The following is a 24818-nucleotide window of genomic DNA, read 5'->3' on the forward strand; positions in this document are numbered from 1 at the left end:
AAAAATTGGATGAATATTGACCCAAAAAAATGCTACTTGCTTCTTAGAAAATCGAGGGTAGATAGTTAATTCTTTGTGAGTCATGATATAAATCCTCTGTGTGCCACACATTATTCTGACACAGCAATGTAGTCATGCTTTGGAAAACATTGTTTGTTTGTTTTTTCAAATCAATGTAACTTCTATACATACAGATTGTTGTTATCCTGGGCATATAACAAGCAAGGTTGTAGTGAAAATGCCAAAGCCATACCAACTGTATGACGAATGAAATAATATTTCTGTTTTTTCCATTTTGCGTGTACAAATAGTGAAGGAAGATCCAAACGTATCGGTGGTTTGAGCAGAAGTGTGGAGAGTGACATAGCTGGGAAATTTCCCTTTCCAGACAAAACGTGGTATAACAACAAAATTGCAGAGACATACATAGTTTACTCAAACCGCTTGTGTAATGCTGTGTGTATAGAAGGAATCTGATTGTAACGACTTCCATCCACAGTTTCAGGCTAATAATGCAACCAATCGATTAGAATCAAAATTAGCAAAGCACTGACAGTTTAATTGAAGTCGAACCAAAAACGAGAGATTGTAAAATATCGGTTCCATGACATTTGCTCCTGCGAGAAATTGCTCCAATGAAATGTCTGCACGCTAAGCCACACGCAAATTCTACCCACAAACATAACCCTAACCCTAGTCCTCGCATCAAACTGAACCTAAAACCATATCACAACTGTAACCCTAACTCTACATGTCGCAGGAGCAAATATCGTGTCAACAAAATATCAAATTTACGAGACATTGATGTCGGTAATAAAACGTACTTGAATCTTACAAGGTGATGGTGTGGTGGTATCACGATTCACCAATTACTTACACACAAATCTTTGCTTACACATTTTTGATAGGTGAATTTAAACAGGAAAATTAATTCTCTCTTCTAAATCAAATAATTACAGCTTGGCATTGATTTAGCAATAATAATTTTTCTTAGACTTCAGAGACTGTGTTTGCTATTAAATGATTCAATCTTTCACTCTGTATGTGAGAACCTGTGAAAGAATTTTGAGGCAATAACCTGTGCTTATTTGATTTGGGGGGGGGGGGTGTTTGTGACTGATATTGGTTACTTGTTAGAACATTAGAAATTTGAAGGGGGATCAAACCCCAAAATACATGTTGATTGAGTGAATGCAACAATGCTAATAGAATACATCAGTGAAAGTTTGATGAAAATCTGTTGAAAAGTTATGAATGTAGTGTACTTGAGATTGCTTTCAATTGATTGTGTGTCATGTAAATGTAATTATAGTCTTTATATGCTGAACTTTTTAATTCATGTGTTACTAAGAACATTGCCATGGATGGATATTGCAAATACAACACTGTACAATTTGCGTCGAAACTTAATAAATAATTTTCTTTATATTTTCTTCATATCGTAGTACATCATGTGATGTCATAATCGGTAGTCTAGTCTTTTGGTCCAGTGGTCTCGTCACCAAATTTCACAAAATTCATATCTTTTAAACTTGTCAGATTTTCCTCAAACTGTCACTGATGTGCGCTACTAATAAAGCTGCATTCACTCAATCTACATACAGATGGATATAACAAATCTTTTCTTTCTTTCTCTCCCTCACGCGCTTGACTTTATTCTCTCTATAAGTCGACCTGAAGAGAAAAATAAATTTCCCCATATTAGAGCAACACCTCCTTTATCGTTGGATGTATCACATTGATATCTTTAATGACTACCACTGTATGTCCACTCCTACTGTCTTGAGAGATGCCACATTATTCAAATACGACGAAGGTCAGCTCAATTAACTCTTTCGTAACTCTCAGGAAGTCATTTGTATGCAACGGCGACGACAATCTTCCGAATGGGTTAATCAGTCTCAACTCCGAGAAGCGTAACTATACACACTGATTGTTCGCGTGCTAGAGTTCCCAATGCTGTCGTGAGTCTGCAGCATTGCATGTACGGAGCTCGACCGCAGCTCCGGCCCGCGAGCCCGCCACGTGCATGCACACCTTCCGACGGGCATTCACCACCTGTCCGTTCGGCTGCAAGAGAATGAATCGATATCATCGTGTAATCGATATCTACAATCTTTTACATCGCTGAACGTCACCACAAAAGGTGTACACACACACACTAGCACAATATATTACAGGCACGCACTTTGAACTACTGATTTTTTTTTTTTTTATGAATGGATCCACATAGAGCTTGGTGATACTGTCACACATACGCAAATACTGCAGCAGCATAACTTTATCATGTGCATTCACCCCTGATGGCAAAAGACTGTCAGATGTATGCTCATTAATCATTTTCGTAATACCTCAGAAACCTACTGTTTAATCACTCCTAATTTAATAACTTCAATACATACAAGAGATCTTCTGATTGAGAAATGTTCTAGTTTTGATAGCCCGATAATGATCATTAACTTCCAATGTGCTGCGGGGATGTGGCAGTAGCTATTACTGGCCCTGTGATCCTTACAAAAGGATCACTTATAAAATTATTGTCAACTCAGTCGTAAATCTTGCATAAAAGACTGAATATCACTTCAGCTTCAAGAACGCAATTTGTAAAGTCAAAAGTTATCAGGCGGTGCTTCCATTTATGAAAAAAAAAACATACAACATAATTTCATCAGCTGACTCTATTGAGAATAATACTTGATCTTTGATGAGGCGTATTCCCTCTTGCAGCCCCTTGAATGTATACTAGGGTGAACTGTTTTATAATAATACAATACAATCATGATAACCGCCGCCGCATATAAGCTGCAGCAAAATTTGTGCATGAGAATTCCTTGGGCAGTGTACTTGAATATTTTCTGCACTTTAATGCAATGTCACTACGAGTTTAATATAGAAAGGATTGAAGTTTCTTCTTCCTTGCCTGCCCTCCCCTGTAAATCGCTCTTCAATGTCAGATTCTCAAGATGAAACCAACCTACGAGTGTCATATCCTTATATGATATGACATTGCATTTACACATATCTATTCATATAAATGTGTCAATTTTCTACTCTCCTCAGAGTAGCTGTGTTGTCATTGTCCTTGTTCTTTATACCCTATGATATTCATCTCTCAGAAAAGGCAGTTGGAAATATTTCATATTTTTCACTGTGTTCATAAGACTGCATAAAGGACAAGTCCACCTTCATAGACATGTGGATTGAGTGAATGCAGCAATATTGGTAGAACACATTAGTGAGCGTTTGAGGAAACTCAGACAATCCCTTCAAAAGTTATGAATTTTTAAGTTTCTGATCAGTCACTGCTGGAGGAGAAGACTACTACAGCTGGTGATGTCACATGTGCACGACGATATAAAGAAAATACAAAGAAAATCAACATAGTTTCACTTTTCTTTCATGATAAAGGTACACTTGACCTGCCTCTTTTCGAAGGCATAAAAAATGGGGAATATATTATTAGCCTTAACATACGTCAGTGACAAGTCGAGGAAGTGTGCATTGTGAAATTCTCTTTTATGTTTTCCTTATATCGTTCTACGCATGTGACATTACATACTGTAGTAGTCTCTCATCCAGCATTGATTACACAGATGCTTTACAAACTTTTGAACGGATTGTCAGATTTTTCTCAAACTTTCACTTATGTGCTCTACTAATAATGCTGCATTCACTCAAGCCACGTGTATATGAATGTGGACTTGTCCTTTAACTTACAGTAATTTCCCATTTTTGGGAGGAAGGCGGATTTCCAGCAGCACTGCAGTCATTTAGTAGAACCTGGAGTCCGGTCTTATCGGTGTCTGAACACAGCTCATCATTTCGAATTTCGCCAAGGTCTGTGTACTCAAAGAACTGAAAAAAAAATAGAGTGCACATACAGTCAAACCTGTCTATAGCGCCCACACAAGGGAGACAAAAAGAGGCTATTAACCACAGGTGGCCGCTATAGACAAAATCGTTAACATGGCTTTTCTGGGGGGGGGGGGGGTTAGTGGCAGTATATGGCAGGTGATCGCTAAGGCAGATTTGACTGCATGTTTATAATCATGTAACACGAAATATTAGAGGTAGGATCAAGCAAATTCAGTACTTGTTTGAGTGATTTAGCGTTTGTAAGCTGGTAGAAAGGGAACAAAAGAAAGAGAAACGAGGGATAACTGAGCCTCGCAGTTAGATGCGTGTACGCAGGAAGCTAAGAGAGAGAAAGGTAAAAAAAAAAAACGAAAAGCAACAGAGGGCACTATTCAACGGAAGTAATATTTTACAAACTCTTATGCGGTAGGTTATGAATCTTAATAAAATTGCTACAAGGAAGTAAATATGTAAACACTAAAAAGAACTGCACAGACTATAATTTATATTGAGTGAATTCTTGATGAATTAGGATAGAGGTCCAATCAATGAAACTTTCCATTTAACAAGCTTTAACTTTGCAACTGATTGTTAAATTGCCCTACATCGACGTAAATAAGCACTGAATTGATCAGTGCTTTAGTGGTAGCCATGATAAAAATCATGGGCGTACGTACTCATTGCAACTGACCGACAAATTGCCCTAAATCGACGTAAATAAAAATAAAAACATCTCGACGGAAGAATTTCATGAATTAGAATAATTAGGCAGTACCCGCTGCATACTGTAAGGATTAGAACCAACACTTGCTGTCGGGCGGAAGTTCGGTGGTGTAGTGGAGATTACGCCTGTCCGGAGATCACGAGGTCGTAGGTAGGTTCGAATCCTGCTCGAGTAAATGTACGCCCATTATTTTTTATCATGGCTACTACTAAAACACTGATCAATTCAGTGCTTATTTACGTCGATTTAGGGCAATTTGTCAATCAGTTGCAATGAAAACATCTCGACTGAAGAATTTCATGAAGTTTTAACTTGTTTCGACTAGATAGTAAGCAGTTCTCCACTTGTGTCGGGAAGTATCAGTGTAGCAGGAGCGATGAAAAACTAAATTCGCTTCGGATGCCTCTCTTGCTTGTTTTCTGTTCGATGATATGACTCGCTATACTGTACAACATTCGCCATGTCCAGGTACCAAAATTGTCATATTCACTTGCCATTGAAGTAAAACTGGAGAGAAGTAATGCAGAATTAACAAGCTTTCTACAGATTTTATGCGCAGAACGATGTGTCAAAAGACAGGTATTTAAATCAGGTGCAGTTTTGCTTTTGTTTTTTTCTTACTAGCTGTATCATCATTTGTATTCAGTCATACATTTTCTACCATCCTTTCCACTTGTAAGAGTCTCCAGACCATAAATAAAAACTTAAAAAGGAGGGAAAAGACACGTCGGGAGTATAACGATACTCATGTTTTTTGACAGGCTGACTTTGGTTTACCGTTTCGCACAGCCTCATCCAGCTTTAACTAGTCTACCATGGTCTATAAGCCATTGATGTGTACAGTGCACTCCCGTTATAACGAACCCGATTATAACGAAGTTCCGGTCACAACGAAGTAAAAATTCAGGCTGCGACATTATCCACTCTATGTATTGTTCTTGTTTATTTGCTCGGTTCTAACGAAATTTCGATATAACGAAAGAAAGCTGCCGGTATCGAGGACTTCATTATAACGGGAGTCAACTGTATTTATGATTTCGACTACCTCTTCGTCTCCCTTGGTCTTCTTATCATATTCCCTAATGAGGACAGCGCTAAATTGTAATGATCTTGGCAGAAATACCAACCTGGTTACCCCCAAGTCCATGGCAGCCCCATACAATCAATTGTTTTCCAGCCTGTCCGTTCTGGTCATTAGAGTCCAGGCACAACTTCGCCCCGATATTGCGGAACTGCAAAAAGCGAAGGATAATAATTATAAAACATTCATGTATGAATTACAGCTCAACGAAGTCATCTATCATTCGAACATTTTTTTTCCGAGTTATCTGTAAATAATGCAGGCAATCATTAATGTGGATATACTCTTAACTTGTAGAAAGGAATCTTTGTTAATATAAAGATTAAAATGGCGGCTAATGGGGTATGTATCCTAATTAGATTTTAAAGAAATATGTATATATATATATATATATATATATATATGCTCTTTGTGAAGAGCTACAAACAAGAAATAGCAGTGTGGACATTCAAAAGGATGGTATAGTTTTGGGTTGGGATGCGGGAATCAAATTTTTGCGAGATAATTAGAAACTACTCGGACATATTGACACGCATACAATTCTAAGAGGAATTCAAAGTTTATCTGATGAAAATCGGTTTTGCAATGGCTGAGATCTCCAAAAACAAAGTTAAACAAAGTAAAACAAAGTTGCCCTTATAAAAGGTCGGTCCCGCCTGTTATTAGGACCTGGTTTTTGGATATCTCAGTCATGTCAAAACCAATTTTCACCAAATAAACTTTTAATTCTTCTTAGAATTGTATGTTCTTCCATTTTTATTGAGAGGTTTCTTGAGAGGTTTCTCATTATCTCACACAAAAAAGATAGACATCTAAAGCCCCATCTCCAACAAAACTATACCATCCCTTTAGTTATGGGTTTCTCCCCTTGGTTTACTTGTCCCTTGATGACTGAAACGTAGGTCTTACCTGTACCGTCTGCTGAACTACAGCCTCTTTATTTGGAATGTACAACTCTGGGTAGACGTTATCCAGGTACCAGCTGAAATTCTTGCAACCTAGCGACTCCCTGAGCTTTCTCCTCCCGGACACGTCCCCGTAGTTTGCCCTCCGCAGATGCGGCAGACGATTGTAAAAATTTTCTTTGTATTCGTCGGTCCATACCTATAGCGGTGAACAGAACAAGGGGAGTTGGAGGATTTCGTTACAACTGAATTTGTCTGGTTTTTTTTAATCTTTTAGAACGACATGTTTAAGGGACATGTGATCTGTGCATACGATGTCCTATACATCTTCCGTGTGCCTCTTGTGAAATCTGACAGGACCACAGATGGAGACCTATTTGAAGATGTGTCTACTTTGAACCTCATTCTCAATCGGGCATTCAATAACGTCCGATAAGCAATATAATAGAGGGCTTTGTGTTAAGCTGCTCTATCTCTGATGAGAATACGTCATACAGTGCGCTCCCGTTATAATGAACACAGTTATAACGAAATTCTGGTTACAACGAAGAAAAAATTAGGGCCGCAACATTATCTGTTCTATGTTTTTTTTTCTTTTTTTTATTGTGTATTTGTTCGGTTATAACGAAACTTCGATATAACGAAAGAAAACTGCCGGCCCCGAGAACATCGTTATATCGTTACATCGTTATATCGTTACATCGTTGTTGTTGTCGTCGTCGTCATCGTTGTTGTTGTTGTTGTTGTTGTTGTTGTTGTTGTTGTTGTTGATGTTGTTGTTGTTGTTGCTGTTGTGCAGGAAGAGGGTCAGAAAGAAACTGTCTTTGCATATCCTAATCATGATTCACAACTTTTGCAGCAAGATGTCAGAAGTTGTTCGAGCTTGGCATCTAAAAGTGACTGCATGTTGAGTAGTAGGAAGTAGAAAATAATAATCATCATATCACAATAAGCTCAAATGCCTTTTTCCGTTAAAGGGGATTTTCATTTCAGGAAAAAAAACAAGGTATACTACATTCGTCGACATACATAAAGAGACAATGCTGTTACAAATTGTCAGGCCATCGGAAGCAGTGCAAATGTTTGCACCACAGCGGTGACCTTTTCTAAGAGTTGTTCACATGGGGGCGCCCTTTACCTCAACGACGCGCATCGCATTGTGTTCGGCCACCTCGATCGGATGCTTGCCGAGAAAATTGTAGGGAGATGTCTGGCGATACACGTGGCCCACACGAGAACACGGGATGATCTCGATTGATCCGCCGCACATCCAGACCTGAAATGAGAATTGCAACGTCCTCAAAAAAAGTAAGTCAAGTTTGCCCAAAGGACTAGGAACATGAACTTCATCTTGCTCAATAAAAATTAAGAAATTCGTACCATTTTATCGGACATGACGATTGCAAATGTGATAACAATATTCATTATTCTAAATTGACGAAATGCCAATCAGTTACAACAATATTCATCTTCTCATTCGTTCCTAAAATGAAGATAGCGACAACAAAAACAATGATAATGACCACGATGACGCTAATTTATAATGATAATGACAGTAGTATGCCGATGAAGAAAATGAAAAATGATACTATACGATGAATAATTATGATCCTTGATATTGCTTCTATCAGTATTATGACCGTTAAATCTGTGCATAATGAAATAATGTAGGCCTACATACACATCAAAAAGACATAATATATGTCATCCCTGCAATTTTTAAAAATTTGCGAAAATGAACCTTTTCATTAACGCGTTTTAGTAACAACGATCACAGAGGTTGATGATGACATTGGTATCTTAGACTAACATTATTACCAATATCAGTAATTATTATAATCATCCAGGTAATAATAGGTATATTCAAGATATATTCTGCATTGAGCATGTTGACAGCCGTACTCTCTCATTGGGTTGATAAGTTCAAGTCATCGTTGAAAACTTATCTGTTTACTCAACTTTAATTATGTTGTTTTGCTGTTGCATGTTATATCATAATACGTATATTTACATAATGCTGTATTTTATTTTAATGTCATACTTCTTTTTTTTTTCCGGATCAATGCGCTTAGAAACATCAGTATTAAGCGCTATATAAATGTTATTCATTATCATTATTATTTGGGTCTTACCACCACGTCATAAACACCTGTGTCAAGCTTATTTGACCCAAGCGTATAGTCCTAAACGAGTACAAAATGAAACACGTGATGAGTATGAACTTATATCTTCTTCGAGAATATGTGCGCTGGGTGTAAGGTTCCGAATCCGAGATTTCCCTTTTAACAAATATAGAGTCTCACCCCAATACACCACAGAACTCACAAGTTGCCCTCACCTTCACAGATTCTTCCAGGTTTTCGCCACCCCACACCTCCATACCCTGGTCGTAGCCGCCAAGCTTAAAGAAGAAGTCCCGATACATGGACAGTAGCCCGCCCGGCATAGCAGGAGTCCTATAATGGTCGAGACGGTCGCACAAGAGGGAGAGAGGCCTGTTATAATGTATGCTGGAAGGTCATGCATAACAATTGACTCCTTTAAACCTGGTTAATAACGAGCTATCAGGATTCACCTGTTGCTAGCATACAAATGCCACACCTAAAATCCCCCAGTTTGCGAGTACTACTAGCTGTTAAATTGCATTATCGGGCAAGCCTCACGCAAGCTTCCTAGGTGCCAGGATGTGCACAAAATGGCGTCAGAATTTTAGACTTAGTCTCTTTGGAAGATTCGGGACTCAAAAAGTTTCCATGCAATCGTCAGTACTCAACTACTTTACCACATGCTTACAGGAAAAGAACAGAACGCCATTGCTCAATACCAGCTACATCGTTCACCCAAAGCATTGACACTACGTTGTTGCTACTTATGCTACGCGAGATGTGGGCGATAATATTAAGCACAGTAATTATGTCATGCATGGGAAACAATGACATTTGCCTTCGTTCTAGAGTTTTTGTCTCATAATAAAAGACAAATTGATGATGTGGAATTTTTATAACTTACATACCTTACGACCTAGGTAAAACTTGAATTCCTGGGTCAAATCGCAATGTTGACATTTTGCGAGTACAAGTGCGCGTGAAGTGCAATTCTAACGTAGTCGATCGCGACTGAGAAGCTAGCGCTCATGCAGAAATTTCCATCAACAAGAATGGAGAAGACAAATGCCGCTGGTTAAAAAAAGAAAAAAAAAACACACACACACAGTCGTATGGTTGACGTGCGCGGCGCTACCACTTCCGGAAGTTACGCCGACCCTCCACGGTGATCCCACAGGGTCGTGGTAAGATAAGTATAAATTTGAATTTTAAATTGCTGCGCCATAAGATTTTGCTCCGACTAGAAATACGTCTGAACATGGATTTAGTAAAGAGGAATAATCAAGCCTTCTAGTGATACATGTACCACATTCACGCATGACGATGAAGCAACAAGACTTGTACCTTTCAAACTTGAATTGCAAAACGTTTTTTTTTTTTTTTTTTTTGAGGTGTTTATTAAGAATCAAACATGTGAAACGCGGGATTTTTTTAAACAGCTAGTATCGTGATGCCCTTTACAGAACCAGAAATAAACTCTTCTGTGATGGGTCGCCGTCAGGTTTTGTGTCATTTGCCATATTTCGGACGTCTGACATAATATCAGAACAGTTTAACAGATATTTGTGGATCAGATGTGTGTACTCGATGCTGCCGAACCGAATGAAGAAACAGATGTCAAAGGCAACGCAGAAACTACTTCTTCTGGGGACTGTTTGTGTCTTGTAATGTATTACAATTTCTGGATGTTTCTTTTCCTACAGTCACTTAATTCACCTGCTCCCTCACATTAAGTTCCATATAGGCAGTAATCGGCTTAGTTGTTGCTAGGCAGGACAAGTCTCCGGCAAAGTTCTATTTGTAAACACGGCATGCACGAAATATACATGTATATACAAGTATATACATTACAGCATCGGCCTATATTATTCAAATTGGTCCAAACTAATTTCATATTTCCAAGCATAGAAATATAAGAATTTGATGGGATAATACAAATGTAATGCATCTATTCACCTTGTTTGTAGGCCCTACGTTCATGATCAGCACACATATCATTATTGTATTTAGTCGGGTTTATAGCTTATAGCTGTGTTTAATTGTATTACTGCATTACAATATCCGTAAACAGTTAATTGAGTTGGGAAGCAAGATGGATTGCATGTGCTATTAAAGTGACAGGGCAAAAACATGGCAGTTTAGGGATAACAAAGTGTATTGATTAATGTTAATGGTGAAATCATAATCATCTGTGTATACTGACTGAAGTGACAAAAATTTCAGGTCAAAATGATAAATGAAAGTGTTTGTCATGCTACAAATGGAATGGCTTGAGAGGTCATTTATTATTGTTATTTACTTGTTTGACTTTCAGATTGAGCCATATACAAGCACACACACACACACACACGCACCCCCTCCCCCTCCCCCCTCCTCAAACACACACACTGTAAAAACATCGGTGTTAGATTTAACACCACGGGTGTTAAATCTAACACCGGTCAAACTTCAATAAAGGACCACACCCACAGGTGTTGAAAATGCACTGTGATGGTGTTGAAAAGTGTTCACCTGACACTTCGTGGTGTTAATTTGACACTGTACAGGTGTTAATCAAAAAATGACACCACATGGTGTTGATTTGATATTTGTTGGTGTTAATATCAATGGTTTAACACCCGTCCAGCTTCAATAAGAGACCACACCAGCTGGTGTTACTGTGGTGTAAATTTATTTTCACATTTTTTCAAAAATCTAGTATTTTAATGTAAAATTCTTGATCGTCTTGTTTAAATTAAAAATCAACAAGAAGTGCAGTTACTAAGAAACTCTTCAAAAAACAGTTTAAAATTTGGAAATGACACCAGGAGGTGTTAATTTAACATCATAAATGAGCACCGAAAATTTAACACCAGCTCGGTGTTCACTATTTAACGCCGGACTTTTTGCAGTGCACTTTTTTATGATGCTTTGAATTTGAATTTCATTCGATATCAGCGTCATAATTCACGATGAAACGAATATAAACAGAACTAAGCAGCTACATTCCATCTTGTGCTGGTATTTTTGCTGAATTTGTTTTAAAAATGGAATTAAGTTTGACATATTCTGGATCAACACAATGGAGTAAGTTTCCATTTGGACTGAAACACACACACACACACACACACACAAAAAAACGTTTAAAAGCTTTAAAAATGCACTTGACCGAAACTATTGATTAATAGAACTTTCCTCGTTTACTTCTCTCTCCCTATCACCTCTCTCTTTTCTCTTTCTGTCTCTCTCTTTCTCTCTCTCCTGAACTCTCCTTTGTTTTCATCTCTTTCATTTTAAACTATAGCGATGTACTTGCATTATATGGTTATCTTTGATTGATCATGTTTGCTCTGTCTAGATGTGTGCCGTAGTTTCATCACCGTGTTTCTCTGTTTTTTCTTTCGTTTTTACGGATGAGTTTTGTTTCTCAATTCTAATATAGTTTGTTTTTTTTTTTTGTATTTTATCCTCACGGACCTGTGGAAGAACAATCTCCGGACTGAAGTATATTCCGTGCTTAAATGAATGAATGAAATGAAATTTCACACTTCTTTTTTTCAAAGAGAAGTATTTTATGAAAACGTGATATAAGATTCTACACCAATGTCATAGTACAGAAATCCACCTTGATCAACTTGATCAAAATCACCAATATCTAATTATTTGCACAAAATACACACATAAATGGACAGTAATTCAACACACAAACCGTCATGTACGCCTGACACAATCATATTATTGTGTTGTATACGTACAATCAGAGCCCCAACTTGTCGTAACTGTCAGTGTGGACCGTCAATAAATGTCATTCTGTGACGTGTGGTATCACAAAACTGCTTCCTCTAAAGATTGATATATTATTGGTGCCATGTCAATGAGGATCACTGACGTGCAGTTTGACATCAATGCCAACAGCATACACTTTTACTATTTCGCTTTAATAGAAGCGTTCTTTGAAGTGTAAGGTATCATACTCTAAAAATTTCACAATCCATATCGGAAACCATAGTTACATTCAGACGGTGATCCTTAATTTCAGAGTTAGCTAACTGTGTATGAGGAGAAAATTATGTTCACGTAATTGGCACAATCGGAAATTCACACGAAAAAGAAAGATCTTATACAATACTTCATTTTTTTTTTTCTGCTCGAAACAAAAATATACGCAGAGCGGCAAGATTCTCTTTCGCTGTCACAGTGGAATGACGCGATAGACGATACTCTTACAAGAATATAAGGTTTTAAACCGCGCAAGTACAGCATGTTTCCTTTGACATTAAGCTTTGAATAAAGTTGCATTCATGTCATTTTCGTCGTCAGTTACATTATCTTTCACAAATTTATTTGTATTTACATTATATATATATGTGTATATATATATATATATATATATATATATATATATATATATGTAACACAGTGCTTATATAGCGCATATCACTACCGTGGTGTCTCTATGCGCTTTAAGGAGAGGGATGAAGTAGAAAGAAGAAATGCAGTGTACAATATGTGTACCATAAATGCAGAACCAAACTCATTCATAATACTTTTTGAACAGAAATGTCTTGAGAGCAGTTTTAAACTTTAACACTGTGGGAGCTTCTTTTATATAACACGGAACAGCGTTCCACAGTGTGGGAGCAGCATGGGCAAAAGATCGCTCACCATAAAACTTTGTTGTGGTAATAGGACATTGGAGAAATTTTTTCTGAGTTGATCTTAAATTACGAGAGGGAGCGTACCTGACCAAGAACTTACTGAGATATTCTGGTGCCATTGAATGGCGGCACCGATAAGTCAGTAACAGTATCTTGAAAACTATACGTGACTGAACAGGAAGCCAATGGAGCTGTTTCAAAATGGGGGTTATGTGAGAATTCTTCTTTGTGCGGGTGATCAATCTTGCAGCTGCATTATGAATTGCCTGGAGTTTATGTAACTGTGAGTCAGAGATATTATACAACAAACTGTTACAATAGTCTAAATGACATATAACAAAAGCCTGAACAAGCTTCTTAGTGGTCTTAACATCCAAAAACTGACGAACTTTTCCAAGCTTATATAAAGCGAAGGATGCTGATTTACATTTCTCAGAAACAAATTTGTCCATGACCATATTCTGATCGAATATATCACCAAGGTTTTTGGCTGTTTTACCAGGTACAATGGAAGTACTGTCAATCTTTATAGCAGGAAGTTCCATTCTTTTGCGAAATCGAGATGTAAGGTGTAAGATCTCAGTTTTTTCATCATTCAGTTTAAGACCATTTTGGATTGACCATAGTTTAATCTCTCTGATACAACATTCTACTCGAGAGATTGCATCCTGCATGTTACAAGGTTGAAATGAAATGTATATCTGAGTGTCATCAGCATAACACATCCCTGACATTCGGTTGGACATGATAATATCGTGTAAAGGAGAAGAATACATGGTAAACAACACTGGGCCAACCACAGAGCCCTGGGGGACACCGATATCTAATACATGAGCAGAGGATTCTAACTTCTTTATTACAACTGTCTGCCTTCTCTGCTTCAAGTATGATTCAAACCATTTATAAGCAAAAGATGTGATACCAAACTTGTGTTGCAGCCTGTGCAGTAAAACATCATGCCTGATGGTGTCGAATGCCGATGAAAAATCAAGCAGAACAAGTATGGTTTCATTGCCATGGTCTAGAGAAAGATTAATATCATTTGACACTTTGAGTAATGCTGTTTCACAACTGTGGAATGGTCTGTACGCAGACTGCAGGGGTGAGTGTAAATTGTTATCAGAAAGATAATGCTGAATCTGCCGAACCGCAGCTCTCTCTATAATCTTTCCAAGAAATGAAAGATTAGCAACTGGTCGATAATTCTTCAACTGCTTGGGATCCAACCTTGACCCTTTCATGAGGGGAAAAACAATGACATCCTTCAGACTTTTAGGAAATGTACCCTCTTCAAATGATCTATTTACGACGCATGTGATATATGGAGCAAGTTCTACAACACACTTCTTTACAAAAGAAGTTGGCATTGGATCAAGTTTACATGTTGCAGCACTCGACTTCTTGATAATTTCCTCTACTTCATAAATCTTACAACAATGCAGATTGTTATTTTTATATAAGGTTTATTAGTAATCGAAATCATTGCTAGCACTGCTCCTAAATTTGCAATATCTACTGCATTTGATGCTGTTACTTGCAACTCCTATATGGTCCTCACCTCATTCATAAACTGATTCATTCTAAATATCTTGCAGAACTGAAGGAGAATGTCTACATTATCCGAAATGGTTATGATTAATAGTATAAGGTGATGTTCATAATATGGTGGCTTAAGTTACTTTATCGATTAGGATGACAGTTAGTAATGCTACGTTTACGTATACCACGTTCCCGGCGGCCACAACAGTCACCTTTCCCCCAGGACAAGACTCTTAGTCCTTGGCGGATGATACCGTCACAGACCGTGATAAATCTTATCAAGACCTAACGTGACTTGAATACGAAGAAACATAATTGAGAAAATCGCACGGCCCACTACTAGGCCATTCTGGGTCGATGAGTCAAATGTGCACAATTTCACATACAAAACCTATAGACAGGTAATTAATATGGCACTCAGAGGATTAAACTGTACAGGGCAAATGGCTGTACCGCCAGCAGTGGTCAGTTGGATCACCGTGTAAACGTCGCATTACACGAAAAGCGACTGCTCTCTGATCCCTACATGAAAGGATTCTGTTCTAGGGCCTAAGAACTAAAATGTATGAAATTTCGTAAACACCACACTTTAATCACGTATTTAGTCCTAGGCATAATAAGGATGATGAAACTGATTTGAATTACAAAGATAACGAACGAAAAATCTTTCTCGGAATTTTGATCGACAGCTTCCACTGTTTGGACAGCACATAGATTCAAGGAAATCGTCCCATGATTAATGACATTATATTGCAGTTTCATACGTATTGCATATTCCACAAAATAAATTGGAACTCGGGTGACTTCTGAATGTATGCATCGAATACATTCTACACAAAACTCTTGGTGCTCATTTCTGCTGCATCCATGCAAGCATTAACACATGAGTCTAGGCTGAAGTTTGACGAACGAAAGGAGAGGGATGCCGTCTCTTCGCTTTGCCCAGAGATGAGGGATAGCGCGTCCATGTCTTCAGCCTGGTTTGTAGAGTCAGAGAGACCAGGACTCATCGCACTCCCTGAAGGAAACTCGGGCATAGGATGAATACAAATTTTATCCCTCCTACTGAAGTAAACACTCTGCATGTTTTGCGTATGAGGGTAGTACCCGGATGTGTTTCCACCTCTGGTACACTTGAGATTTACATAATGCGACTTTGCAGTCGTCACACTTGGAGGGTACCTATTGTAGTTCACCGATGCTTTGGGGTTTAATACTGAGCGGTTGTTCAAGAAATCTATGGGAGAGGGTTTCTGCTGCAGAGGGGCGTCCAGACACGATGGATTGCTTGCCCAACGGACAAGGTTTGTGTATCTGACAGATTCTCCTGTCATCATAGGTCTAAACAATTTTCTTTCTCCACGGAGACAACCCGCTTTGCCTTTGCTCGTCCAATGTCTTCCGGTGATATTTACGTAGTCTGCGTTGTCTATCATCGCGTAATGGCTTGCGTTCACAGTCTCCATGGATGAAGTCATTTTGACGTTATCGAAGTCTGGAATAACTTCGTAAATCCCATCTTTCTCGTCGCCTTGTGAGAGACTTCTTGTCACATGAGAGTGCAGGTGTGGTTTGAAGGAGCCGAACCTTGACAGGGGTCGTCTCTCCTGCATGCTCACAAGGGATTCATCAACAAGCAAGCCAGACAAGTCCTCTACTGCTTCATGGCATGGGGATCGTCGTGTAACGATGCATGGAACACGCTGCTGGATTTGCACTGAGTCCGATGTGGGAGGAGTTGGACGCCTTCCACTGCAGTCCATTTGTGCTGACTGGGAAATACAAGGGTTGCTCTCGGAGGCACTTTGGTCAGTGGGGTTGGCTTTGGTGTGGAGGGAAATGGGCGTCAAGGTCATCGACAGCACATCGTTTGTTTGTCGCTGCTTTTCTCGAGCGTTGATTTCAGTGATCAATCTATGAAGGGATCTTCCGCAGTGAAAGATGAAAGCAAGAAGTATAATCACGCAAGTTAAAAGGAGGGCCAAGAGTATCCACTGAGTCAAATCACTTTCCTGAATTTTGCGGACTTCTGCTTCCTCCCTGTCATTTCCGCGCAAGATCACAAAGTGGTCCATACTCAAGAGACTCTGTCGTGAGAGATTTCCCATGGCGTCAAATTGTAGTTCGTCAACCCAGATGCGAACTGATCGATTGGATGCGATTGGCAAAACAAATGACATGTCTTCAATTCCGTTGAACGCCACTTTCAGATCTTCAAGAGAATTCAAACCAGTAAAAGCACCAACCGCCATCTTTGTAATAGCATTCCACTGCAGATCAAGTTCCTTCAGTGCTTTCAGACTACTGAAAATATTTGCTGACACTCGCGATAAGTTGTTGTAGGAGAGATCGACTCGTTCGAGATGCGAGATGTTTCCTCCCCAACCGTCTTCTATGTAGCGAATGCTGTTGGACTGCAGGAAAAGATGTTTCACCGAACCGAAAGCTGTCGACTTATTCAGTGACGAAATATCATTGTATGACAGGTCAAGATGCTGTAGACTATGCAGGTCCGCAGCCCAGTCGTACTCAAGATATTTCAATTCATTTTCCCACAGGTACAAACTAGAGAGAGAAGTAAGCCCCTCGAACATCGCTTTCGTCAGGAAAATAATGTTATTGGAAGATAGGTCGATTGTCTGGATGAGGGAGTTGTTCCCCGCCCAGTGCCTGGCGAAGCTGTTGGAACCTATCTTATTGTTGTTAAGAAAGACTCTCCTCAAACTTGCCATGCCACGGAGAGCGTCTTGCTGGATGTACTTGATCATATTGTGGTCGAGGAACAAGTTGTTCAGAGCAGGGAGACCGAGCAAAAAGCCAGTTTCCATTACTTCTATCCCATTGCTTGAAAGCATCAAATTTTTCAAATTGGTGTACGACGTCTCCTCGACTTGACTACAGTGCTTGAGATGGGCGGTCAGAGGCACTGGGTTAAGCCTGATGGAGAAGCCGCGCAGATCGCTGGTCCTGAGTTGCAGCTTGGAACAGTCAAAGCTGAGGCCAGAGTTCCAAGAGCGCTTGTTGCCGTCTTGAAGGCAACACTCTGTCAAACCTTCTCCCGCAGTTAAGCTCGCAGTCATTATGGAGAAGAGGAGAGTAATTGCTACGAAGATCATATCGTTGTTAACACAGCTGACAGCTACCGCTAGAATTTTCAGAATTTTTGCGCTCGCTATACCCAAGAGAGGGCATCAATGTTTCATGGAAGACAACTGCTGTAATGATGTTGACTCGCAATGGTAGTCCGGTTTAAAGAGTCGGGGGAAGGCAAGACGTAATCAGTGTGTATATTACATCATCAAAATGCTTAGATACGTCTACGTGCATTTTCTTCTTTCACACGAGCTGAGTGGATCGGAAGCAGAGATTTGGTATTGTCTCCACGAGTCTCTGTACTGTCTTTGTAAAAAGCAAAAAAAAAAAAACAGCTCCTTTTCATTTGAGCAATGAAAACACAACTACAGGTCATCGTCAAGCTGAAGTGGAGTGGTGAATGTAAAAGGCTTTTTTTTCCTCTCTCTCTCCCTCTCTCTCTCTCTCACGCTTTTGCTTGTCGCGTAAGGCCTACTCTTTAACAATCAAACTGAAAGCGAATGTAGGTAGTATACAACGAATGAACCCTTGTCGTATTGTCTACATCAAAGCCATATGTTTTTGCCTTGTTTGAGTGTATCGAGACTTCCTTGTTTCGAAGGATGCTCGAGTGAGAGCAAAACGACACGCTTTCCAGGTCTTTGAAAATGAGATGACAACTCTCATATAAATATGAAAGAGATGCCTATACATGGCACAGTGATGTCTCTCGTTTTGTTTTGTTTATTATTCTATTAAGTATTGAAATCATTTTGATCAAAGGTTAAGTGTCTGAACCTCTATCTGATAAGGTTATTATTAGATGGTTACTTAGATTATTTGTAGATGATCCTACCAAAAACAAAACAAAATGTTGTGATGCATTTTTTTTTGCAAATTTATTTAAGAAATATTCGTTTAATTCATGCATGAACCAAATGGCATCATCACCTTATATAATTTGCACGATGATTTGACTACTACCACTGTTTCATGAAAAACGATTAGGCTTTAAATCTCCGTTACCTCCTTATGTGTTTTTTCTACTCTATTCATTATATGCCATAGTGAAGACAGAATAACGTTCTTTCAAACGAAATGGTAGCTCCACCAAGAACTGGACAGGTGCTCATTTAATACATCAAACTCTACGCGAGATATCTAAAGCTTATGTACCTCTTCGGAGAGCACGGGTCAGAGTGATTGATAACTTTTGACAGTGATCAAATCAAAGCATCGCATTTCAATTTGTTATGTAGATCATAATAATGGAGCAGTAGGATGAAATAAATTACTTTGTGAGGGTCCGACAGACCGGTTGTTACTGTTTGATTGTTTCACGTTCTGTCTGAGAATATGGCTGGAAAGCTCATATTCAGCTCCCATGGGGTCATGCAGCCTGCTCTTTGCAATGAATGACTGAAGCGGGACCAATTACGTGCATGAGCTGTGACTCTCTTACACACGGGGCCTTTATCTGAAGTCCTATCCGAGGGACGGTTCGAGTGTTTGGTATGCTTACACGCAACATTTCTACAATGCTAGCTCAGCTAGACTGGGAGCTTGATTTTGAAATCAAACCCGGGTCATTTGGATTCGGAGGCAGACGCACTATTGAGCCGAATCGCCGCCCACAAACACCTAGACATGCGCCTTATAATATCCTATCTTATCATGTATGAATGTCCAAAGGATAAACGGTGGGGGTGAAAGTTGTTTTTCGTAGTGACATAGTGATAGACATATTGTTAGGCTCCAGGTATGTGAAGGAAAAGGGTGGCTGGAGCAAGTTTTACAATTGAAGAGTTTGTTTGCAAAAACCGATAAGTCCATTTTTAAAGATTTTGAGTTACGGTCTCTGTCATAAAGTACAAAATAATGCCTTTTAAATGATATATTGGTCACTACATATAAAGGTACATTTTCGAAGTTATGGTCAAAAAAGCAATTTTTTTTTAAAAATCATTCTCTTTATTTTTCTTGACCTTTAATTGCAAATATCTCCATTTCGCAAATATGGACTTATCGGGTTTTGCAAACAAACTCTTCAATTCTTGGAACCTCAGTCGTAATACCGACGGAGCAAGAATGTATCTTATTGATCTAAAGATTCAAAGCCTGGACTAATTTCAAGGAGACTTGTTTTTGCAAGATATGTAAGTAGACATTCATCGTTATTATTATCATTATTATCATTATCATCATCGTCATTATTTAGCTTCTATACACAGATACAACACCATTTTCGTTGTAAAAAATGTTAATCCACTTCTGCCTTCGAAAGAAAGAGAATAGGCCTACGTTTAAATCTTACACCAACTGATAGCGGCACTCGCGACAGACAGAAAATGAGGAAAAGATACCCTCGGACTATCGGAGCCTCTCCGATATTCGGGTCTGTCGGACCCTCGGATAACACATGTGTGAGACCCCGGTCTATAGAGAATGCCCCCACGCATACGAGTAAACGGACCAATAGACTCAATTAAATGGGGAAAAATACTTGACGAGAGCGAGCATTTTGTTACAATCGGACGTATAGACATGATTATATTTATAGGCCTATATGCACAAGTTGATAACTATCTATATGGATATACAACCTATGCATGTTGTTCATAATTAGGAGTGTACACTTTGATCTGACGTGCAAGGGAAAGGAAACCGACTGAGATAAATACACGCACTGAAACTCCAAGCCATTTCAACTGTTAAATCTTTGGGTTTGTGTGGGTGTGGGTGTGTGTGTCCGTGTGCGTTTGTTGATGTTGTTGTTGTTGTATTGTTGTTTATTTTCCTTTTCTAAATCTATTCTACAGGCTGGTAGCAGTTTCGAATGTTTTAATTGTCGATCTTCAGTCTTGATTGTGATCCGTGCTTTGTTCAGCATCACGTATAGTCATAACTTCGGCTATCCGGGTAAATGACTTTTGTCTATCTTATTTTCAAGCATGAGTGTGACTCTGTCCAATCAACATCTTACTCGGATACGAGTCATTCAACCCGTCTTTGCATTGTCTTTCTGTGACACTGCATTTTTATGCCTCCGCCACGAAGTGGTGCCGGAGGCATTATGTTTTCGGGTTGTCCGTCCGTCCGTACGAACAGTACGTACGTCCGTACGTCTGCCCACATTCGTTTACGCGATAACTTGAGTAATATTGACTGGAATTTTACCAAACTTGGTCCAAGTATAAAGTATGATAGGGCAATTACTTGATTAGATTTTGGGTGAAATCGGCCAAAGGCCAAAGGTCAAAGGTCAAGGTCAAATCATAAAATTGTATTTGTTTACGCGATAACTCAAGACTGGATCGAGCAAATTTCACCAAACTTTGTCCGAGGATGATGTATGATGAGACAATTACTTGGTTAGTCTTTTAGAGAAATCGGACAGAGGTCAAAGGTCAAAGATCAAGGTCAAGTCCTAAAATTTATCTGTTTATGTGATAACTCAAAACTGGATGAAGCAGCTTTCACCAAACTTGGTCCAAGGATGATGTATGATGGGGCAATTAGTTGAGTAGATATTAGTGACATTGGCAAGAGGTCAAAGTTCAAGGTCAAATGCTAAAAGTGTTGCTATTTCCCCCATATCTATGCAATGCCCGAAGGTATTTTCTTGAAACTTAGTGTAGACATGTACTACTGCGTAAAGATTCTCCAGAGAGAGTTTCATGTCATAAGGTCAAAGGTTAGGTGAAAATGTTACAATTTCACTTTTCTCGCAAATGGTTCAATGTACAGTGTATTTTCATGGAACTTGGTACATACGCATGTACTGACTGGCAGGGATTATCTAGGGAACTTAGTGGTCATGGGTCAATGGTCAGGGGTCAAAGGTCAAGGTCAACTCCTCAAAATTTTACTATTTCCCTCATATACTAGTATATGCAAGGAGGTACTAGCCTAGTACCTCCTTGGTATATGCAATGCTTGCATTATTAGTTTTAAAACTTGATATATACATGTATTACCTAATGGAGATTCGCTGGGAAATTTCCAGCCAAAAGGTCAAAGGTTAAGGGTGAAAGGCCAGGTTTAAATGCAAAGAGTACTGTAATTACACTCTTTCTTTCTTTATACCTTGAGAATTACTCATTGCATTAAATTATAAAAGGGTCGGTCAGAAGTCAAGTAAAAATCCTCAATTCACCAAATATGTGTACCTGCACTCTTAGACAGTTATAGCAAACCCAGTTCAAGGAAAGTGAACATTCAAGAGTTTTTTGACAAACCTGTCATTTCAATATTTTGCCAATTATGTGAAACTGTCATCACACATTGTGAAGACATTGTACTATACACCTTTTGGGAGGATCATGCATTATGGCGGAGGCATCAGTCGCCAAAGCGACATTTCTAGGTGGTTGTTTGGGGGGGGGGGGGGTTGTACTTTGTCGCTGGCAATTATGGTGCACTATTATACTCATCCATCAGTTTCTCAAGTTTGAGGCAAGTTGCTGCACTAACAACTTTTGCCAAGGCAAAATATTCTTAATCTCCATGCTAATGGGTATCAACTGTATGTCCGTACGCTCCGGCACTACCTTAGATGGTGCAAACAAATACTCAGCATCATTAATTGTTCCCAGAAAAGTGTAGAATTCAAATGTACTTGCGTTTTGAGTTTATTTCATAGTCTGATTTGATCTACAGGAGTATATATTGCAAGCCACGGATGTGTGTTATCCTTTAGACGAGTAACGAAACATTCCTTTCACCTGTTATCTTAGAAAGGAATTCGTTTAGTTGTTGCCAGGTATGGCAAACTTTGTAGGTGCCAGGTATGGCAAACTTTGTAGGTGCCCAGGGCAACTTTCGTCAGCAAAACAGTATGTAGGATTTGAATACATATACGGTAACGGTCTAATGCATATTCGTTTATTTGCGTCCAAAAGGCAAAGTGTTATTCATATTTGGGAACATTATTTTCCAATCCATCTTTCTTGTTCTGAAAGACAGATTCGCGGACGTTCTTTTATCAATATTTTCGTGGATTAAAAGCAATGATTCATGAGCAGTTGTGGGTTATTTCGACATTTCATTCTATACCGGGGAGGTACACTTCTTTGAGTCGTAATGAATGCTACAGCGGCTACTATATGACTAGAGTTCACACATAGCGCTCACACAGAGAGCAAAACAGTTACATGCTAAAGCACCACTATTTCATACTCGTCTCTCTATCACATACGTCCTTCGTTCAAGGTTTATTACGTCTAATCAAGAATTTGCGTCGTGATAGAAACAGAGTCATATCTCTTCCGAAACCATTTGAAGGTTTCGTAAAGAATAAATCACTTAACAGCTGCTTAAAGAATAAATTTACTTTAGAGCCCGATCGCGTGACAATCCAAGAAGCGAAAGTTTAGCACAAAAGGGGGGAGCAGGGGAAAAAAAAGAACGATAGGAAAGAAACATGCAGGGACACACAGGAGGAGCAGTGAATTAAGCGAGATTAAAGCTTGAACAATTGGATGAATATTGACCCCCCAAAAAATGCTACTTGCTTCTTAGAAAAACGAGGGAAGATAGTTAATTCTTTGTGAGTCATGATGTAAATCCCCTGTGTGCCACACGTTATTCTGACACAGCAATGTAGTCATGCTTTGGAAAACGTTGGTTTTTTTTTCAGATCAATGTAACGTTTATACATAAAGATTTTTGTTATCCTGGGCATATAACAAACAAGGTTGTAGTGAAAATGCCAAAGCCTTACTTTGATGTAAATTGTATGACGAATGAAATATAATTTTTCTGTTTTTCTTTTAAATTTTGCGTGTACAAATAGTGAAGGAAGATCCAAACGTATCGGTGGTTTGAGCAGAAGTGTGGAGAGTGACAGAGCTGGGAAATTTCCCTTTCCAGACAAAACGTGGTATAACAACAAAATTGCAGAGACATACATAGTTTACTCAAACCACTTGTGTAATGCTGTGTGTAGAAGGAATCTGATTGTAACGATTTCCATCACAAAGGTACCACAGTTTCAGGCTAATAATGCAACCAATCGATTAGAATCAAAATGAGCAAAGCACTGACAGTTTAATAGAAGTCGAACCAAAAACGAGAGATTGTAAAATATCGGTTCCATGACATTTGCTCCTACGAAAAATTGCTCCGATGAAATATCTGCACGCTAAGCCACACGCAAATTCTACCCACAAACATAACCCTAACCCTAATCCTCGCATCAAACTGAACCTAAAACCCTATCACAACTGTAACCCTAACTCTATATGTCGCAGGAGCAAATATCGTGTCAACAAAATATCAAATTTACGAGACATTGATATCGGTAATAAAACGTACTTGAATCTTGCAAGGTGATGGTGTGGTGGTATCACGATTCACCAATTACTTACACACAAATCTTTGCTTATATATTTTTGATAGGTGAATTTAAACAGGAAAATTAATTCTCTCTTCTAAATCAAATAATTACAGCTTGGCATTGATCTAGCAATAATAATTTTTCTTAGACTTCAGAGACTGTGTTTGCTATTAAATGACACAATCTTTCACTCTGTATGTGAGAACCTGTGAAAGAATTTTGAGGCAATAACCTGTGCTTATTTGATTTTTTTTTTTTTTGGGGGGGGGGGGTGCGTTTGTGACTGATATTGGTTACTTGTTAGAACATTAGCAATTTGACGGGGGATCAAACCCCGAAATACATGTTGATTGAGTGAATGCAACAATACTAATAGAATACATCAGTGAAAGTTTGATGAAAATCTGTTGAAAAGTCATGAATGTAGTGTACTTGAGATTGCTTTCAATTAATTTTGTGTCATGTAAATGTAATTATAGTCTTTATATGCTGAACTTTTAATTTATGTGTCACTAGGAACATTGCCATGGATGGATATTGCAAATACAACACTGTATAATTTG

General features: G+C 38.8%; 1 protein-coding gene across 1 annotated transcript; it reads right to left on the bottom strand.

The window, feature by feature from the left end:
- Window positions 1-1944: 1944 nt before the first annotated feature.
- LOC139733300 (polypeptide N-acetylgalactosaminyltransferase 4-like) lies at window positions 1945-9011 on the bottom strand. The gene is made up of 6 exons (XM_071644138.1): window positions 8904-9011; window positions 7704-7841; window positions 6570-6764; window positions 5707-5811; window positions 3718-3855; window positions 1945-2070 (listed from the first exon to the last, which is right to left on the bottom strand). The coding sequence occupies exons 1-6, from the start codon at window positions 9009-9011 to the stop codon at window positions 1945-1947; spliced, it is 810 nt and encodes a 269-aa protein (XP_071500239.1).
- Window positions 9012-24818: the final 15807 nt, after the last annotated feature.

Source organism: Diadema antillarum, unplaced genomic scaffold, assembly GCF_040938485.1.
Source record: "Diadema antillarum isolate AM-2024a unplaced genomic scaffold, OU_Dant_1.0 seq00000467_RagTag, whole genome shotgun sequence".
Lineage (NCBI taxonomy): Eukaryota > Metazoa > Echinodermata > Echinoidea > Diadematoida > Diadematidae > Diadema > Diadema antillarum.

What these genes read in the sequence shown, in the direction of transcription:
- LOC139733300 (XM_071644138.1), bottom strand. Translation starts at nt 9,011, where the DNA reads ATGCCGGGCGGGCTACTGTCCATGTATCGGGACTTCTTCTTTAAGCTT. An exon ending in ACCTGGAAGAATCTGTGAAG is followed by an intron (nt 7,842 to 8,903) that starts GTGAGGGCAACT and finishes TTCTCATTTCAG; the next exon opens with GTCTGGATGTGCGGCGGATC. An exon ending in TAGTTCAGCAGACGGTACAG is followed by an intron (nt 5,812 to 6,569) that starts GTAAGACCTACG and finishes CGCTTTTTGCAG; the next exon opens with TTCCGCAATATCGGGGCGAA.